General features: G+C 44.5%; 2 protein-coding genes across 3 annotated transcripts; one reads left to right on the forward strand and one right to left on the reverse strand.

Moving 5' to 3' along the window:
- Positions 1-2,396: 2,396 nt before the first annotated feature.
- LOC101777853 (3-hydroxyisobutyryl-CoA hydrolase-like protein 3, mitochondrial) lies at positions 2,397-9,783 on the reverse strand. 2 transcript variants are annotated; one of them, XM_012845605.2, is made up of 10 exons: positions 9,475-9,783; positions 7,443-7,545; positions 7,040-7,092; positions 6,504-6,638; positions 6,313-6,409; positions 4,789-4,918; positions 4,448-4,626; positions 4,158-4,285; positions 3,962-4,063; positions 2,397-2,680 (listed from the first exon to the last, which is right to left on the reverse strand). In XM_012845605.2, exons 1-10 carry the CDS (start codon positions 9,718-9,720, stop codon positions 2,582-2,584), a joined length of 1,272 nt encoding a protein of 423 aa, XP_012701059.1. In that variant the 5' UTR covers positions 9,721-9,783; the 3' UTR covers positions 2,397-2,581. The 2 variants fall into 2 exon arrangements, with proteins under 2 accessions (XP_012701059.1, XP_012701058.1); XM_012845604.3 differs by lacking the exon at positions 7,040-7,092 and adding an exon at positions 7,252-7,316 and having other exon boundaries at positions 7,443-7,544; positions 9,474-9,780.
- A 5,813-nt stretch (positions 9,784-15,596) lies between these two features.
- Positions 15,597-17,359, forward strand: LOC101778526 (cyanidin 3-O-rutinoside 5-O-glucosyltransferase). The gene has a single exon (XM_004965926.3). The coding sequence runs from the start codon at positions 15,689-15,691 to the stop codon at positions 17,141-17,143; it is 1,455 nt and encodes a 484-aa protein (XP_004965983.1). The 5' UTR covers positions 15,597-15,688; the 3' UTR covers positions 17,144-17,359.
- Positions 17,360-17,724: the final 365 nt, after the last annotated feature.

Consider the following 17,724-nt stretch of genomic DNA (forward strand, 5'->3'; position numbering starts at 1 on the left):
AGTCGGTGCATCACTGGGGGCAGTGGGGCATAGGGCTGGAGAGCCCAGACTGAGGAAGGAGATAAGGCAAATGAAAAAAAGTAGACATGTGCATCCAAGGAGAATTGTCACTAACGCTGTGAAAACGATATCTATCTTATCTCTCACAATCTTTAAAAATAATAACCGGAATGGAGCCATACCTCTCAACCCAACATGGGATGGGTTGAACCTAACATTTTAAAAAAAGTAGGATGGAACAACCCAACCCACCTGAAGCTAAGGGATCGCCGTTTCGCTGCAGTCCGACCACTCTTCACTGACGTGATTCTCCGTTCCTCGACGCGTGACAATTGTAAGGTAACTTGTTAAGGAACCGGCCATGACAGAACAACGTGACTAGATGATGAAAAGTCAGAGCCATCTGCCATTGTACCACACCGACACCGCAACGTATCCGGCGACCACAGAAACCTAGCGAGATTAAGGGGGTGTTTGGATACTACGTGCTAAACTTTAGCAGTGTCACATTGGATGTTCGGATGCTAATTAGGAGGACTAAACATAAGTTAATTATAAAACTAATTGCAGAACCCTTGTGTTAATTCACGAGACGAATCTATTAAGCCTAATTAATCCATCATTAGTAAATAGTTCTTGTAGCACCACATTATCAAATTATGGACTAATTAGGCTTAATAGATTTGTCTCGCGAATTAGACTCCATCTGTGCAATTAGTTTTATAATTAGCTTATATTTAATATTTTTAATTAGCATCAAATATTCTATGTGACACGTGTTAAATTTTAGCGGCGGGTATCCACCTAAAAACGAGCGGATAGGGACGAACGGGGAAAAAAAACAAGACCGCCTGGTCCGGTCCGCGGATGGGATAATACCGCAGCGATCATTGTGGTGTGTGGAGGGCAAGCAAGCGGTAACCCGCGATCCTATCATCTCGCGCCGCCGGGCCCCGCCAGTCTCGCGTCGCCTCCCGTCCAAATCAGAAATCACTCCCCCGTTTCCCCTGATCACAGCAGCGGCGCAGGGCCGCGCGGAGACGGAAAATCTACGCCGTCGCTGTCGTGGGTGGCGCATTTGGCGCTGGCGGGCGGGCCGCGGGCGGCCAAGCAAGTGGGCAGCCGCTCCGGGCTCCGGATGCGGCGGCAAGTTGATGGATCAGGCGGAAGTGGCCAGTGGATCGCAGGGTCGGCCGTGCGGTGGCCGCGGGGACCGGGGCGACGGGATTCTGCCCCCGGCCTTGACGCGGATGCGATGATGGCTGCTTTCTAATTTATTGACGCTATATCCAGTGTGGATAAACTTGGAAGATTAGTTTTAGTGTAAGAAGCTCCAACTAGTCCTCTGTTCGCCCTACACTCACTATCCCTCGTTGTCCGAACGAAGAGTCTCTCATTTGTCCTACCCTGCTCCCCACATATAGGAAGTCTCATCCTCCTATCCCTCTTCTCGCATGCATCCTAAATTTTTAAAAAATTTAGAGAAAATTCCTTATTTCACAGAAGATGGCTCAATTCTTTTCTTAACTTTGAAAAAAACTTTTTTTTTCCTTATATGACATTACTCCTAACTTCCGTTCCTTATTTAACATTTAAGTCAGGCAAGCTCCAAAAATCAGGAGAATTTTTCTACTGAATGACAAAATAAATATATCTTGCATTAAAACACCCATTTATCTTTACTGTTTTAAAATTAAAATTCATCAAATGCCCCTAGCCCCCTACCACTAGTCCATTACAACACATGTACTCTACACGTAATGTACTCCGGTCCTCAAGTCTCCAACGAAATAAACGCCGCATCTCACTTACAGCAAAAAAAGATCTGCTTATATCACCATTTGACGGCTAAGCAAACGTATACGAGTGCCAAAACGCGGGACAAGGCCAGTTCATGGAAAACATCAACTCGCTCCATGTTTCGCATTCATCATCAAGCGAAACAGATAAAGCCAGCGGCCATCTGATTATCATATCCAAAGGATGGGCAGGGCATGTTGTCTTGCAAAACGGCAGCAACTAATTTAAGATCTGAAAGCGAAAGCCCGGCCGGCCCTGCGTCAGGAACACGGGACAGACGGCTATGCTTCGGTCAGCACCTGCCTGACTGCCTCGCATTGCTAGGCCTTCCAGAAGTGTTTCTGATGCCATATTGCCATATTCATATAATACCTGCGCACGTCAGTTGAGCGCCTGTTCTAGACATGCCTTTGGAATCTGCTGGCCAAACCAATGGTTTCTGTACCCCAGTTTGCCATATTACATGGATTTGTAGATAGCTGCCCAATGGCAAGCTCTTCTAGAATAGCCAGGTCATCATCATTCTGGTACAATGGCTGGAATATCCATCGAAGTGGCAAACAGGGGGATTGGGGGAACATATTGGAACAGAAGGGTAAGCTACAGACCTGGATTCTCATGTACCATTTTGATGAAACGGTACCACTTCAATTATTTTCTGAAGAAACAGTATTTATGGGTTCAGTATAGGCAGGTATCTCTGTTTATAGTTTCTTATTGCACCATGAATAAGAGAACCGAAGTTCATGTAGCGATAGTCCTACATGTTGCCATGGAAAGTTTACACACTCAACTCAGCCTCAGCACCTAATGGCTCAAAAACTGATTCAACCTCACCCATGTTTACTTCTTCCAGAGTGGCTGGATTCCACTTAGGATTCTGCAAAGTGACAAGAAAATTCAGTGAGAAATTTAGATTCCTTTTCCATATCATCTTCTAGTTAATATTCCCCATCATGTTAGGTTTGCATAATATTCCCCAGCATGGGTATTCTATGAAATACCGCCTCGTATAGACGAATATATTATCACTATTGAAAAAGGCATAATATATTTAGCGTCTGCCATCTATTCTACTTGCTATTTTGAAATGAAGCTACCTCATGTTACAAAACAAACCAACATCAATCCAGCTAGCATTCAGTTTAACGTGATTATCCGTTTTGCCAGCAATCACACCAACCTTGCAAGTCATGAGTAAATAGAGGGACCTATTGCTTTAGTTCTCCTAATTAACAGCTAAAATGCCAAAATTCAAGCAAAGCTTGCTTAATAGTACAAACTGTTCCACAAAAAATTTATTGACTTTTATCTATGTGTTGAGGGAAGTCTTTCTACTTTCAAGATCAGCCCTGAGCCTTCATTTCTCAAAATACCGTGATTTACATGATCAACAATTGAAAAATTTTAGTGTGTCATCTACCTTAGTTTTAGACCAAGTCCGATAATGCAGACACCAACCCCACTGATACACTCACGCATTGACCATACCCTATCTTTATTGGGTACTCGTGTACAGCTATATATGCACGAGGCAATGCAATGAATTTGTGGGGCAGGTTATCTCTACTAGTTTCTATAGTTCAACTTAGTCCATGATGAGGATAACGACGCTACTAAGCTCAATGACCAGTTTGAAAAGTCTAGCTTATAATGGGGATAAGTGAATATGCTGGCTTCTCAAAAATTGAAGCACCACCGATGCTTAGCTATGGTAATAGGGTTCATCTGGGAAGTTTAAGCTTATAACAAACTTCCACCCTAACCCACTAACAGCCCTCTAAAACAGAATCAACTTTAACGAACTTCCACCCTAACCCACTAACAGCCCTCTAAAACAGAATCATCTTCTCCTTCAAGGCAAGGGACCTTGATGGCTTACTGTCGACCCTGTTGCAATACAGTTATTGTATATGTAAATTTCTGGATTAGGTAGCATTTATGATGCCACCAGCTGTAGTGGACAGCAGTGTGTTCTAGCTGGTTGAACATTATCTAAGTTCAGTCCCTAGATCAGTAGATACGACTTATGAGGCCCACCAATGGAAGGCAGTGCTTAATTTGTGGACAATACGTGCCTAGTTTCCCAGCGGTCCGTAGTCAAAATATATCCTTCTGGACAAAACAATTTACGAAAAGCGAAGTCATATGGATAACTTGCCTGATCCTTGTCAACTAAAACAGCACGTACACCTTCAACAAAATCATTTCTAACCGATGACCTCAAGGCAATGCGGTATTCCAATTTCATAACACCAGCCAGCTGAAACATGTCAAACATCGGAAATATCAATACGTAGATAAATAGTTCATGAACAAATGAAAACGTTCAGTCATACAGAATACTAGATTCATACCTTAGATAAATAGTGTTCACTGTTCCCGTACGCAGATGCAACTTGAGAGAAATGCCTCTGTGTTAAACAAAGGGAAAATGGAGCACCTTTCTTTATTCCTGCTAAAGCTTCATTGGCCCATTCTGCCACTGCAGCCACCAAAGGAACAAGTAGGCACATAAATACAGATATCCTTCTGTAGCCAGCATGGAATCAAATTCTTACATAGCACACATAAAAGCAGCTGGCATTTGTGTGCTAAATATTTACTGCCTTGGTGCACTAAAAGGGAATGCTTCATAAAAGGTTACCTGCAGCATCATCACTTTGACTACACTTCTTTAGCTCTTCCACAGATTCAGCAACTGACTTATCAGGACCAAAAGAAGAAATGATCTGTGGTAAAAGCTTTTCTAGTTGTGGCTCAGATTCTGGTTCTTTCTTGTATCCTGTCAGGATTGACTCAACGTCTCTATGCGGATCATTTGTACTACAAAAGAAGAACATTGGATATCAACATCAAAAAATAATGATGCACAAACAAGCACTTATTGCATCATGAGCTATAAGATACATGGACAAGGAAACGAAAAAAGGGCATGGTTTTGACATTATTTAGTACATTTTTACCAAGTAAAGTTAACGAACATACAAGTTAGCACTCAAGAGGGATTCCTTCAGTGAGCCCAAATTTCCAGAAGGTACATAGTGAGTACCAAGGCCTATGAACAGAGCATCAGCAGGTGATGATATTCTTTTCCCCGTAATTCCAAGGTAAGCTCCTGAAAGAAGCAAAAGTGATCTATGATGAGAAGGAAAATAGAAGTGTTCAGTACAGGGGCGGACACAGTAGAGGTACATGGGTGAACAGATGTACACCCAATAATTTGGACAGAACTCTTTCAGCTAGTATGTATATACATATATAGTTACGTAACTAACTGAGTCAGACTGTATTTGCAAGTATCTGGGACTCTGGAAGCCAGCCTGCTTGCTCAGCCTGCTGCCTCAACCGGCCCCAATCCCCCCTTCCGTCTTTCAACTAATCGGCATCAGTTCATGTGACCTCGACTCCAACGCCTGTTTCTTTCGTCTCTCAACTTTCTCATCCGCTTGCGCTGCCCGCCGGCACCTGACAGAGGAGCGCAAGAGCGGAGGAATCAAGGTTCGTGCTGGCTTGCCGGCTGCTGATCTGACGGAGGTCCTGTTGGCGCCGGCTGCAGTGCCATGCTTGCTGCAGCTGCACAGTCGGCCATGGAAGACGCAGAACAGGTCACGACAATGCCGAACGCAGGTTCTGCAGAAGTGCCGGGGGTATCACTGCCACCCCGCGGGCACAAATGAGGAGGCAGAGATTACAGCAGGCATCGACACATCATCGAGGATGAGCAGGCCATGTTGATGCCGCACGTAGCAGCTACGGCCATAGTTTGTTCAGTGGCTGTGACCCTGCGGCACCAATGGTTCGTGCAAAATGCAAATTGGCTATTAATTAATTATGTCTAGTTAGTGTTCGTTGCAATTGATCCAATAGTTTGTGCGAAAAGAAAATTGCTTATTAATTTACTTGTTCTAGTTCATGTTGCAATTGATATTGTTTTGTAAAATATGACAAATTAATGGACTATTTTGTACTGTACTAGGCACCCTTTGTATGATTGTTCAGTTCGCTAACATCTATGTACACCCAATCTTAAATTCCTGCGTCCGCCACTGGTTCAGTATCAGATACAAACAGTGAAACAGGTGTACCCGTTTGGGAACAGCTGGCTTTTCCCATATTTTTTTATAGTAGGGAAGGCCATAACAATGCCGTTACTCATATGATTGGTAGGACGATTAAACCGAAAAAACACTATAATTAACGGTTTTACATATTAGGATGACAAAGAATAGCCAAGTATTGTAAGCCAATTTTAGAGCAATAACAAAGACTGCTGAGAGCAAACAAGCCAAAGTGGTGAGAAGATAAGAACATATGCATGGAATGCATGTGTGTGCCGGACCCAGACTCAAACAAAATTTACATGGAATGCATAAGGAAGAAAGGGGGGATATTGAAGGCTAAATGTGTTTTGTGCTATCATATGGAGAAGAATACGCTGATGAGGAAATAAGTAGAGCAGTAGCCATTACTTTATGAATTGATGCAACAGGGAAAAATAAAGGAACATACCAACTGCGCCCGCTCCTGGGGCTTTTGCACCAATGTAAGCAAAGCCAACATCTGGGAACAGGCCAATACCATTTTCAGGCATGGCTAGGAGCGTCTTCTGTAATAATTATCACCAAGAAAGGAGTCATCAGAATTTACATACTGAAAATGAAATTCATTAGAACAAACAAATTCGAGTTATAAAAAATTGCCTCAGTAATAATGCGGTAGCGACCATGTCCTGATAGACCAATTCCAAATCCCATCGTCACTCCATCCATCAAGCATATATAAGGTTTTGCATACTCATGTATCTTGCAAATCAAAGAGTATTCTGCTGTGAAGACCTGAAAAGTGATCAGAGTACTACTTAGTGACTGTAAACTAATTTCAGCCATCAATGCCAGAGTTTAAGGTCTAGGTAGCTGTTGGAATTGTAATTTTGTTTCAAACTCTAATATTTTTTCTCCTAACTAATTCATCTTGATAGGAGCTTGAATTCACATGTTTGTATATGGCACAATTAATTGTTGAAATTCAATTATAGATTGAAACTCAGTTCAAAATTTGGACATCCACAAAACTGCAGGCATATCAATTTTTTTATTTTGTAAAAGTCAACTTCTCAGATAGAGAAAGGGCCTTATAAATTTTGAGATGGTAGCAAAAATGGCCCAATCACCAATGCATTTTAAATTTAGCAAAGGCAAGCTGTGTCCGGGAAGGCATTATCATGTTACAGTTAGACCTCTAATATCTCTGGAATTGTGCACTCATTAGCAAGTCTCTTCACATCCCCACCTGCAGTTTACACTAAGAACTAGTCACTATGTGTGCAAGTAAGAGCAAAGCTATGATAAAAAACAGAAAACAGTGGGCATAAACTATTGAACTGAAAGAAGAGATAAATCAGCCATGGAAATAAAATAGACTAGAACTATGCAAGACAACAGTAAAGACCTTTTGCACAAGTGGTGTGCTTTTGTCCTTTTGTATTTCCGCGGCAACACCCTTAATATCCATCCCTGCATTGGCATGAATCATATTTGAAAACATCTCCAATGCTCCGGAAATGAAAAGGCAGATCACCGTGTTCAACATCCATTGCCTAACATACTCATAAAAATAAAAAGAAAATTAAAACTAATCACCAGCTGAGAAGGCACGGGGAGAGCTGCTTTCCACAAGAATACACTTGATGCTTGGATTTGTTTCCCATTCATCAAGAAGTGCCTTGTATCTAACATCCATTTCTGTAATCATGTGAGATACAAATGTGTTACTGGAGCCCAGAAGGCTAATAAACAAATGTTCTAAGAGAAGGATGTAAAATGACAAGAGAAGGATGTAAAATGACATCTACAGGAGTAACAGCCTAACAAGACACACCATCAGAATTTGTATTATCAACAAGTAATATGGTTGTAGCTTTGAGTGTAACTCTCAGCGGATGCTAAATCATCTGTTCAACCTATACCTTCATATCTACAAAGTATAACCCGTTAACCTGTCCAGAACAGGAATTCTAAATCAGAGCGGTTGCAGCCTCGAGACAATGTTTTGATGACCACAGAGTTTTCAGGTCCTATTTCATTGAATATCAAATAGCTGATTGTCCATTTTGTTAGCTTTGTACTCTAGAGCATGTCGCGAAAGGAGTTAATAACAGAGATTTTTCATGTCAGCATTCTGACCAGTCAAACCAACAATTTCAGTTCCGGATAGACAATTAGATGCCACTTCAATATACAAACATAAAACCATTTTTTTATGCATTATGTTTTTTTGGCGATTAAGCCTTATTAGAACTACATATAACTATATAGCACAATGCACCTTGAACACACATTTTAAGGCTGCTCAAAATGCAATAATTTTGCAGAACATAGCAAAACTCAACAGGCTTACTGTTCATGACAGCCTCAATTTTGATGTTGAATGTTTTTTTCTCAAACACGCAAGAGAGCTGCGTATCAATATATTAAGAAGAGAAATTTTGATGTTGAATGTCAATTTTCAAAATTTCAAGTTACTTTATTAGCACTAACGGTGATCACACAACCCCTTTCTTATCAGACCAAATTCTCCATAGCATAAACTTGAGAACACAACAGGATGACAAATTTGACAATGGAACCACCCCACCCTATAACTCTGTACCGTGGAGCATGTCCAGAAAGGAGTTAACCAAGCAAAGATTTTTATGTCAGTATTATGATCAGTAGAACCAACACATTTTACGTTCCAGATAAACACTTAGATACCATTTCAGACTTTCATAGTAATACAAGACATCACTTTGTATCTTATACATGTCAAGGGGGTTAATGCTTTAGTTGCACAAACTTGCTCACCAGGGTTAAGTTTACTTAATGAAACAAAGAAACCAAAAGAACATGGTGAACTAAGAAACTAGGGATGTTAGTTAAAAATTTAAAATCATGTTTTCTTTTATTTTTATATGAATAAGCAATCTGTTTTCTATGATTAAGAATATTACACCTATGTATAATTCAATAATTGTTTTTGAGCGGATATGTATAATTCAATAATTGCCTGGCACAAGCTGCACAATGCACCTTGAACACACAATTTATGGCTATTTGAGATACAAGTGTTTTGCAGAAGTTAACAAAATTCAACAATCAAAACAGGGAGAACTTGACAGTCTCAAGTTTGACATCAAGTATTAATTTTCAAAATTTTCAGATCAACATATGTTAGCATTACTGTGATCACACGATCCCTGTCTTACCAGACCATATTCTCCATGACATAAATACAACCAAACCAAGGAACACAACTGGATGAAAAATTTGACAAATGAGCCACGCGCCTAAAATTTCACTTAGTTCTCTACTATTTATAGAAAAAAAATAATAATAATAAACTGCTGTCTGGTCACTAACCATTAGTCCTTCGGGTGTACAAACTGAGGTAAAACCTCGTGCACTACACCAGCTCAATACGAGATTCAAACATTTATTCACCAACCGCACACCAAGGGTTCTCACCAACTGCTCCGCAACTCACCAAACTGGCATAGATGGCACAAAGCAGAACCCGCGAACCCAATTTGCCGAAATATCCGCCCAATCTAAACTAGCTATTCCCATTCCCGCACCCGATCAGATCAAAGGAGGGGGGGGGGGGGGGGGGGGGGGGCAGAAGCGATTCCTTCACGAAGTTCATGGCGTTGAGGGCCTTGGGGCGGTCGAGCGTGATGACCGCGACGCCGTTCGGGAAGAGGCGGCCCTTCACAAACTCCTCCGCGGCGCTGGCGGCCATGGCGGCGAAGCGGCGGACGAGGCGGAGCGGGACGAGGGTGGGGCTCGGGGGTAGGGTTCTGGAGGCCGCGAGGGAGGTGGAGAGGAAGGATGTGGTGGAGATGGCCGCGGGCGGGTGGATGCGGGACAGGAGAGCTCGCATAGTGACGTGAGAGATGCACTGAATCACTGATGGGCGATAGCAACGCGAGGCTGGAACCTTTTGGGAATTGGTGAGCTGATTACTGTATTGTTTTGGCTCAGCAATGCTCCCGTGAAGATTTATGGATAAGCTTGTTCTCCGCTTTGTTAGGAATTTGGAACGGAAGAATTTAAACAACAAATTGCATGCACAGCTGTAAAGTGTTTTCCGCGGAGCAAATTTGTGCCCCTACTTTAAATGCTAACGGTGATTTTGTCCCCGTTTTTTCAAAATTGTGATTTTGCCCCTGATCTTTTGAAATGAAGATATAGTTTTCCCCTATTCTGTCAACAACAATTAACGGTGTGAAAACAACAATAAAAAGACAAATTTGCCCATATGGATTTCCCCCTAGTTTTCTGAGTGGAGTGTAATTCGGATGGTATTTGGGACAAATTTTGGACAGATTTAAATAATTTTATCAACAAACTTTGCATACATTTCAAAGTGAGCAATGTTTACATTTGAATTTTTTTATTTTTTTATTTTATGAATTTGCAGAAATAAATAGGTGATCCAAAAATTTGCAGAAATAGGCCTCTGCTGTTGGATCAAACGACGGTAAACGTCTATCGCCGTCTCAATCGGCGGTAAGAAAAGATACCGCCGGGTGAAACTGCGGTAGCTTCCCGCGTCCGCCACATCAGCAGCCAAATCCGCTTACTGCCCTCTGATCCGGCGAGCGGCACACGGGTTGCAGCAGCGCGTGGGACGAGGCTATTTCCACCATTCCATCCGGCGGTATCCGGTTTCCGCCGGATCAGGTGGCGGTAACGGGCCCCGCCGATTCAAACGGTAGGAACGGGATTGTTACCATCGCCTGATTCGGCGATAGCTATCCCGCCTCTTTAAAAGCCGCAGAGCGGCCGCCCCAGGTGCACGCACGCCTATTTCTTGACGTCTAGAACTGAGAGAGGAGGGAGCTAAGGGAGCGATCGGGAGAGAAGAGGAAGGGAGGGAGCATCCAAGAGAGAAGAGGAAGAAAGGGAGGAAGGAGAAGCGAAAGAAAGAGAGGAGGGGAGGGGACATCAAGATGCGATCTAAGAAATCAGAATAACAGATCGATGTAAGTGCAAGATTAGGAACGGCTCACCTGATGGATGTAACTGCGAGATTAGGAACGACTCACCCGATCTTTTAGTAGATGTCGTTGATGACTACCATCAAGCTCGCTAAGAGGATCTCATGATCACCCCTACCTGGTGCACCAACTGTCAGATTTAGTAGCCCGGCAGTCCACCTAGGGGGTACCCAGATGGTTGATTTGTAGGTAGGGAGGATCGCAAGACCATAAACTTGATGGTAACACAAGGCACAAAACACATAGATTCATACAGGTTCGGGCTGCCAGTGTAGCGTAATACCCTACGTCCTATTTAGAGGATTGTATTGCGCTCTGCGCTCGGGTGTTGGTTATTGTGTTGAGGGATTGGATATCCTCGTAGGGGTACCCCTACCTCCACTTATATACTCCGAGGGGTAGGGTTACATGGCAAGTTCCTAGTCGGTTACTATAGATGGGATCTAGTCGGATTACAACATGTGGGGAGCCCTAACTGGACTCTATCTTCTGCCTTCTTCATCAAGTCGGACCGACCCATTAGTAGTCGGCTGGACTCTCCATGAGGGTACCTAGGTATCTATAACCGTCACCAACCACATTGAGCAAACGATGAAACCGTTCACCATCCCACATGTTCATGAGCTCAATTACTAAAAACCCAGTCAGGCACCTTGGCAAGTTAAGAGAAACATGTAAACTTCTCTAAAAAAGATTTATTCATCTCATGAGAGGTAAAGTTGTATTGTTACCTATCAAATGTCTTGGGAACAAGGCACGTATATATATGGTTCCAATCGTAAATGTCATCATTATCAGTGTTTTATACCGAGCAACCTATCGAGGGATATCCTGAGGTAGTAGATTGGTTGGTGGGGGATCACCGGACCTGTAACTCGAAGGTAAAGCGAGGACACAAGACACAGATTTATACAAGTTCGGGCCACCAGAGTAGCGTAATACCCTACGTCCTGTTTTGGGTGTTGTATATTGCGCCCTGCGCTTGGGTGTTGTGTAGCCTAGTTGTTGGCTATTGATGATGGTTCTGATCCTGCCGATCTAGGTACCCCTACCCTCTTTTATATACTCAGGGGCAGGGGGTGGGATTACTAGTTGGTTACAAGGAGGAGTCCTAGTAGGATTACATGGTATGAGTCCTAGTAGGAGTTCGTCTTCTTCCTTCCTTGCAGGTACTAGGGATCTAACCCCGACAAGTCATTCCAAGAGGGATCTATTTCATCCATGGCACGATCATACGTTCTAGCAATCTTTTGTATTCTAGGAAGGTAGTAGTAGGATGGATGATTATACGCATGATTGTAATGAACTAGAGAAGGATCAATTATAGCTATCATTCTAGAATGTTTGTCAATGCAAACATGCTAAAACTTCCGCATGCATAGTAAGGCATGTGGAAGTTTCATGCATGCAGTTGTATGAGACCCATAGGAATAAGCTGGGGATCAAGGTTGATGCTTCGCTCTCTATTTGTTTCATGCATGCAGCTGTATGAGGCCCATAGGAATAAGGAACATGCGACTACAACAACTTGACCACAATATTTGCACACAGATGTACCATGAGTATGAAAGATAATTTTGGCATGCCGATCGATCTTAAGGCGAGGATTTTCCCTCTGATTTGCCCATTTTACATTTCTTTCTTCAGGTGATAACCATCCATATTTCCTCTTCATTTTTTGCCTATCCTTCTCCTTCTGACAATCCTCATACGACATTGCACCTAAAGCGCTTTGATAATAAACATGAAATATTTCATAAAATACACTATAATCCACTACAAACCAAGGCACCGATAATAACCGTCGTGTTTACCTGTTCGTGACAATGGTATTTCCAAAAAAGTCGATTCATCACACCCATGATCTACGGTACTTCTCTTGTATGCATATGTATCATTCCGATGGAGCCACTCATCTTGATCGTCCTTATCACCATCGTTACCTTCAACCAAAATAACTGACATAAAATAAAACAAACTAAAAGATATAAACTATGTACAAACAATTAAAATAATTAGTGAAACAAATTTAACTAACCAGAATTTGGTGCGGCGATTTTATAAATCTTCATTGTAACCACTTGTTCACCACTACCCGAGCCAAACTCCCGTGACAGTCCTGGAGGTATGATGAACAAACATTGATGTCAGGGTAAGTGCACACAAAATCACATCCCCGGTTCAAGCACGTGATCCAAGCTGGATCCGACGTGTGATCCAAGGAGGATACAACATTCTATTTGCTCCATGCACCCAGGTGTTTGCACGAAAAAAATCCGGCGAAAGGTGTTCCAGTAGACATTCCGACTATAGATAGACAACCTATTTACAAAGAAGATTGGAATTAATACAAAAAACAATGTATCACATCCATAAAAAGTCTTGAAAATACACAACCTGGATCAGGAGTTGGCACACAACCTAGATCAGGAGCCTGCAGATCTAGGTATCCCTGCCTCCATCTTAAAGAAAACAAACAAGCTCAACCATAGAAACGTAAAGAGAAACGCAAAACAAGATCCATCTTAATACCATTATTGTTGGAATTGTCAAATCGCCTCTTACTACTGTGAGGTGCACGACGAGATGTGGTGTTCGTAACGTCCTAGAACGGAATTCGTTCGCTCATTGTAACAAATCTACAATAAGGACGCGGGTTAGAGAAACCATGTGAAGCATGCGCGGGTTAGACAAACCATGTTTCACATACTCACCTGGGTTAGACCTGACGACCTGTAGTGCCGCCAAGAAGCCGTGGAGCCAAAACAATACGTTGGCTATCTCAGTATAGATTTATATAGCTACAACGATGATAAAAAAAAGAAAACTTGCATTGATCGTGCCAAATTGGATGCACAACGCCAAAAAGGAAATGGGAAATTGAAAAGTCCGTGATTCAGGGGCTCTTAAAGGAAACAATTGATTGATTGATCAAAGATAGTAATTATGCCGAATATTAGTTTTCATACAACACCACCACGCGGTTCCTGGCGAGTAGAAAAACAAAAAAAAAGGGCGTGGTGTCAAAAAAAGGGTGCGGATGGGATTTAGAACGGTGGCATTACGACGAAATGAATCTCCCCCCTTCGTCGTAATCTTGTGTATGGGAATACCTGAAGAGTAAGCCTCCGTGAGGGGTACGTGGGTATAACTCTTGGTGGGAATTGACATTAATTTTCTCACTCTTTATAGTATAGATTAATGGCCAACCCATCCGACTTGCCAAATGTTCCCTAGCACTCTCCAAAATGGGTTGGAGGGCACAGCAAACCATTGGAGAGTGTGAAGGAACATTGGCCAAGCCGGATAGATTGGCCATAGCAACTCTGTTGGACCGTGATTTTCTAATAGACTTATCAAATTTTAGCTTGAAGAGGGAGATGACCATACTGTTGGAGTTGCTCCACTCTTCCTCCTTTGATTTTGCTATAGGAGAAGAGGATGTCATAGTGTGAATAATCCTAGCTTTGAACTTAAATTGATTCTTCAAAAGGTACATTGAACTTACCACCTATGGTACAGGTCAAAAAGAAGAACCGAAGGAAAGTTAAATGTATGTTTGTTGGTATCAGACACCTGTTAAAATGGCTCTAGCTGTCTTTTATAGTGAAGCAACTTCTCTAGTGGAGCTAAAGCCATTTTGAAAAACGTTTTTGCAGAATGTTTTTTTTCATGAATGAATAAAAGATGTACATAGGAATTTTATGTTTGCCTTCACTTTATATGAAATGGAAATAGTTAATGAATGGAACATAGATTAACCAATATTATGTGGAGTATGAGTGATCCAGTGAGTGTGATGCTAAGGTTTACTGTATAACTAAGTATAAACATGAACAAAGTTTGCTAAAAAACATAATCTTCTGCCAAGTCCTGAGCAGGATCTCAATAGTGGACTAGTTTCGGAGACCAGCTTTCCCAGCAGTTCGTGCATGCAGAATACCAAGATGGAAACACAATAGTGCAGCAACAACAGGTGTGGTTGTGGAGGAGGCACCTCGCCACCTCATATACATGTAGTTGCACAGGGAGAGAGAGGAGAGGGTGAATATGGTAATGGTTAGCATGCGACGCCACGCCGAATTTTCTTTTCCAATTTCACAGGCATTCAAAATCCACATATTAAATCGGTTGGAAAACTTCTCAACTTACCATTTCTTTTTAACTCTCTAGCATCCAGCGAATATTTTATAATTTTAATTGAATTAAAATAAATCTAATATAATTAAAACCAACACGTGTTACAAAAAGGGAAGGAAACTTAGTTTCAATCCTCGCTCAATCCAACTTCCTCATTCAGGCTGGGGCGGATCCAGCGTGGGGGTGGATCCCCTACCCCATGCAGCCCAGGCAACTCCTAGAAAGGCATGGATGAAGAGGAGGAAGAAAAGACGGAAGAAGAAGAGAAAGAAAGGAGGAAGGAAGAAAGGAAAATAAACTCCCCTTTTCTTCACATTTTTAGATCCGCCACTGCACGAGGCCACGGAACAATTGGCACATGGGCACGGCGACCACCAGCCTTCCTCCAAGAAAACGTCCCCACCACGCCGAATGACGACTGACGAGGCACGATATATTGTCGCACTGACGCCCACCCTGACGTTTTCGTGGACACGGCTGATGGACGTGACGAGCAACCTTGCTGTCACTCTCGGCCTTTTTCCGATTGTTCCCTTATGAGAAATCGTCTTGCGTTCTGGAGGGGCAAGCATAACGGCACTCGACTACCTGACACCTACGGCTACATAAAGCTCCCATGCCGCGCCGCTTGCTTGTGGCCAGTCGGGAGTAAGCGAGGGTGAGACACACAGACACGCGCCCGCGCGCGCGAGGCCCAGAGCCCCAGAGATGTCGCCGCGGCCGCACTTCCTCGTCCTCACCTTCCCGTTCCAGGGCCACATCGCCCCGGCGCTCCGCCTCGCCAGGCGCCTGCTGGCCGCGGCGCCCGACGCGCTCGTCACCTTCTCCACCACCGAGGCCGCGCACAGCCGCATGTTCCCGGCCAAGCCCGACGACGGCGGCGCCGAGGTCCCCGATGACGACGAAGTCGGCGGCCGCCTCGAGTTCCTCCCGTTCTCCGACGGCACGGTGGCCGGGTACGTCCGGACCGGCGACCCGGGCGCGTTCAACGCCTACATGGCGCGCTTCCACGCCGCGGGGGCGCGCAGCGTCGCGGGGATCGTGGACGCGTTCGCGGCGCGGGGCCGCCCGGTCTCCCGCGTCGTGTACACGCTCTTACTCCCGTGGGCGGCCGACGTCGCGCGGGAGCGCGGCGTCCCGTCCGCGCTCTACTGGATCCAGCCGGTCGCCGTGTTCGCCATCTACTACCACTACTTCCACGGCCAAGACGGCGTCATCACCGAGCACCGTCACGACCCGTCCTTCGTCGTGGAGCTCCCGGGCCTCGCGCCTCAGACCATCGGCGATCTGCCGTCCTTCCTGACCGAATCCACCGACCCTTCCAATATGTTCCACAGCGTCTTCACCGGGATCCGCGACCTGATCGAAACGCTTGACAAGGAAAGCCCCAAGGCCACCGTCCTCGCCAACACGTGCCAAGAGTTCGAGCTGGCCTCCCTCGCCGCCGTGGGAGCGCACGACGTGCTTCCCGTCGGCCCGGTGCTCCCGTCCGGCGACGAGTCCGGCATCATCAAGCAGGACGACGCCGAGTACATGGAGTGGCTCGACGCCAAGCCGGAGAATTCCGTGGTCTACGTCTCCTTCGGGAGCCTGGCTTCGATGGCGAGGGAGCAGCTCGACGAGCTCCTCCGAGGCCTTGAGGAGAGCGGGAGGCCCTACCTCTTCGTCATACGGAAGGACGTCAAGGTGGCACTTGCGGAGGTGGAGGCGGAGATGATGGGGCGTCTCAAGAACGGCATCGCGGTGGAGTGGTGCGACCAGGTGAGGGTGCTGTCCCACACGGCGGTGGGTTGCTTCGTGACGCACTGCGGCTGGAACTCGGTGCTGGAGAGCGTGGCGAGCGGGGTGCCCATGGTGTGCGTGCCCCGGCTGTCGGACCAGCACATGAACGCGCAGCTCGTCGTGCGCGAGTGGCGCGTCGGCGTGCGTGCGCAGGTGGACGATGGTGGCGTGCTGCGAGCGGCGGAGGTGCGGCGGTGCATCGATGAGTTGATGGGGAATTTGGAGGCAGCGGCGGAGGTTAGGCGAATGGCGGGGAAGTGGAAGAGGATAGCCGCCGAGGCCACGGCGAAAGGAGGGTCGTCAGATCGTAATCTCATGGCTTTCGTGGATGGGGCAAGGAGCACAATTACTACACTCTCTCCTTGTAACACGACTCATTGAGCAAGTTCATGAGCAATTTGATTCCTGGATATTCCTAATCTATTCCATTCTTGAACCAAACACAAACACAATGTGAGGAGTGAGAAGGTGATGGGTCACACTATTCCTTCAACCAAAAAATTCATTGGTGAATATTATGCATTGATACTATGTATTCTATGATTCTATATAACTCAGAGCAACTATCCATTGGAAATGCTCAAAAGTATTTAATTACGGTCCTGATCCAAATTTTCTACATAGGTGAAACTACACTACACTCTTTCCGATGTATTTATATCATTGAGGATTGAATGTGACATTCATCACAAGGACTTCTCTGCGCATCTTCGATGGCAATGCCAATTACAAATGGACAACGAGTAGCAGTACGGTCTGTCCTTTTCACCCTCATCTTTCAGCACGCTGATTAGTTCCAGCAGCTAGGTAATTCCGATGTAGAAACTCTACACAGGTCACTGATCATGATAGCTGCAGTTAAGTAAAACAACACGCCGAAGTTGATCCACTGGACATAATGTGTTGAATCTAGAGTTGTTTGAATTTTCCTTCTCAGTCCACACTGCTTGTAAGTCCTTGGG

Source organism: Setaria italica, chromosome IV (assembly GCF_000263155.2).
Source record: "Setaria italica strain Yugu1 chromosome IV, Setaria_italica_v2.0, whole genome shotgun sequence".
In the NCBI taxonomy this organism is placed as follows: Eukaryota; Viridiplantae; Streptophyta; class Magnoliopsida; order Poales; family Poaceae; genus Setaria; species Setaria italica.

Bases quoted from the DNA above. Each gene is read 5' to 3' on its own strand.
- LOC101777853 (XM_012845604.3), bottom strand. From the start codon at position 9,720: ATGCGAGCTCTCCTGTCCCGCATCCACCCGCCCGCGGCCATCTCCACC. The intron at 6,410-6,503 runs GCAATTTTTTAT...TAATTATTACAG, and splicing joins GCTACCGCATTATTACTGAG to AAGACGCTCCTAGCCATGCC. The intron at 2,681-3,961 runs GCAAGTTATCCA...GTCACTTTGCAG, and splicing joins TTTTAGTTGACAAGGATCAG to AATCCTAAGTGGAATCCAGC.
- LOC101778526 (XM_004965926.3), top strand. From the start codon at position 15,689: ATGTCGCCGCGGCCGCACTTCCTCGTCCTCACCTTCCCGTTCCAGGGC.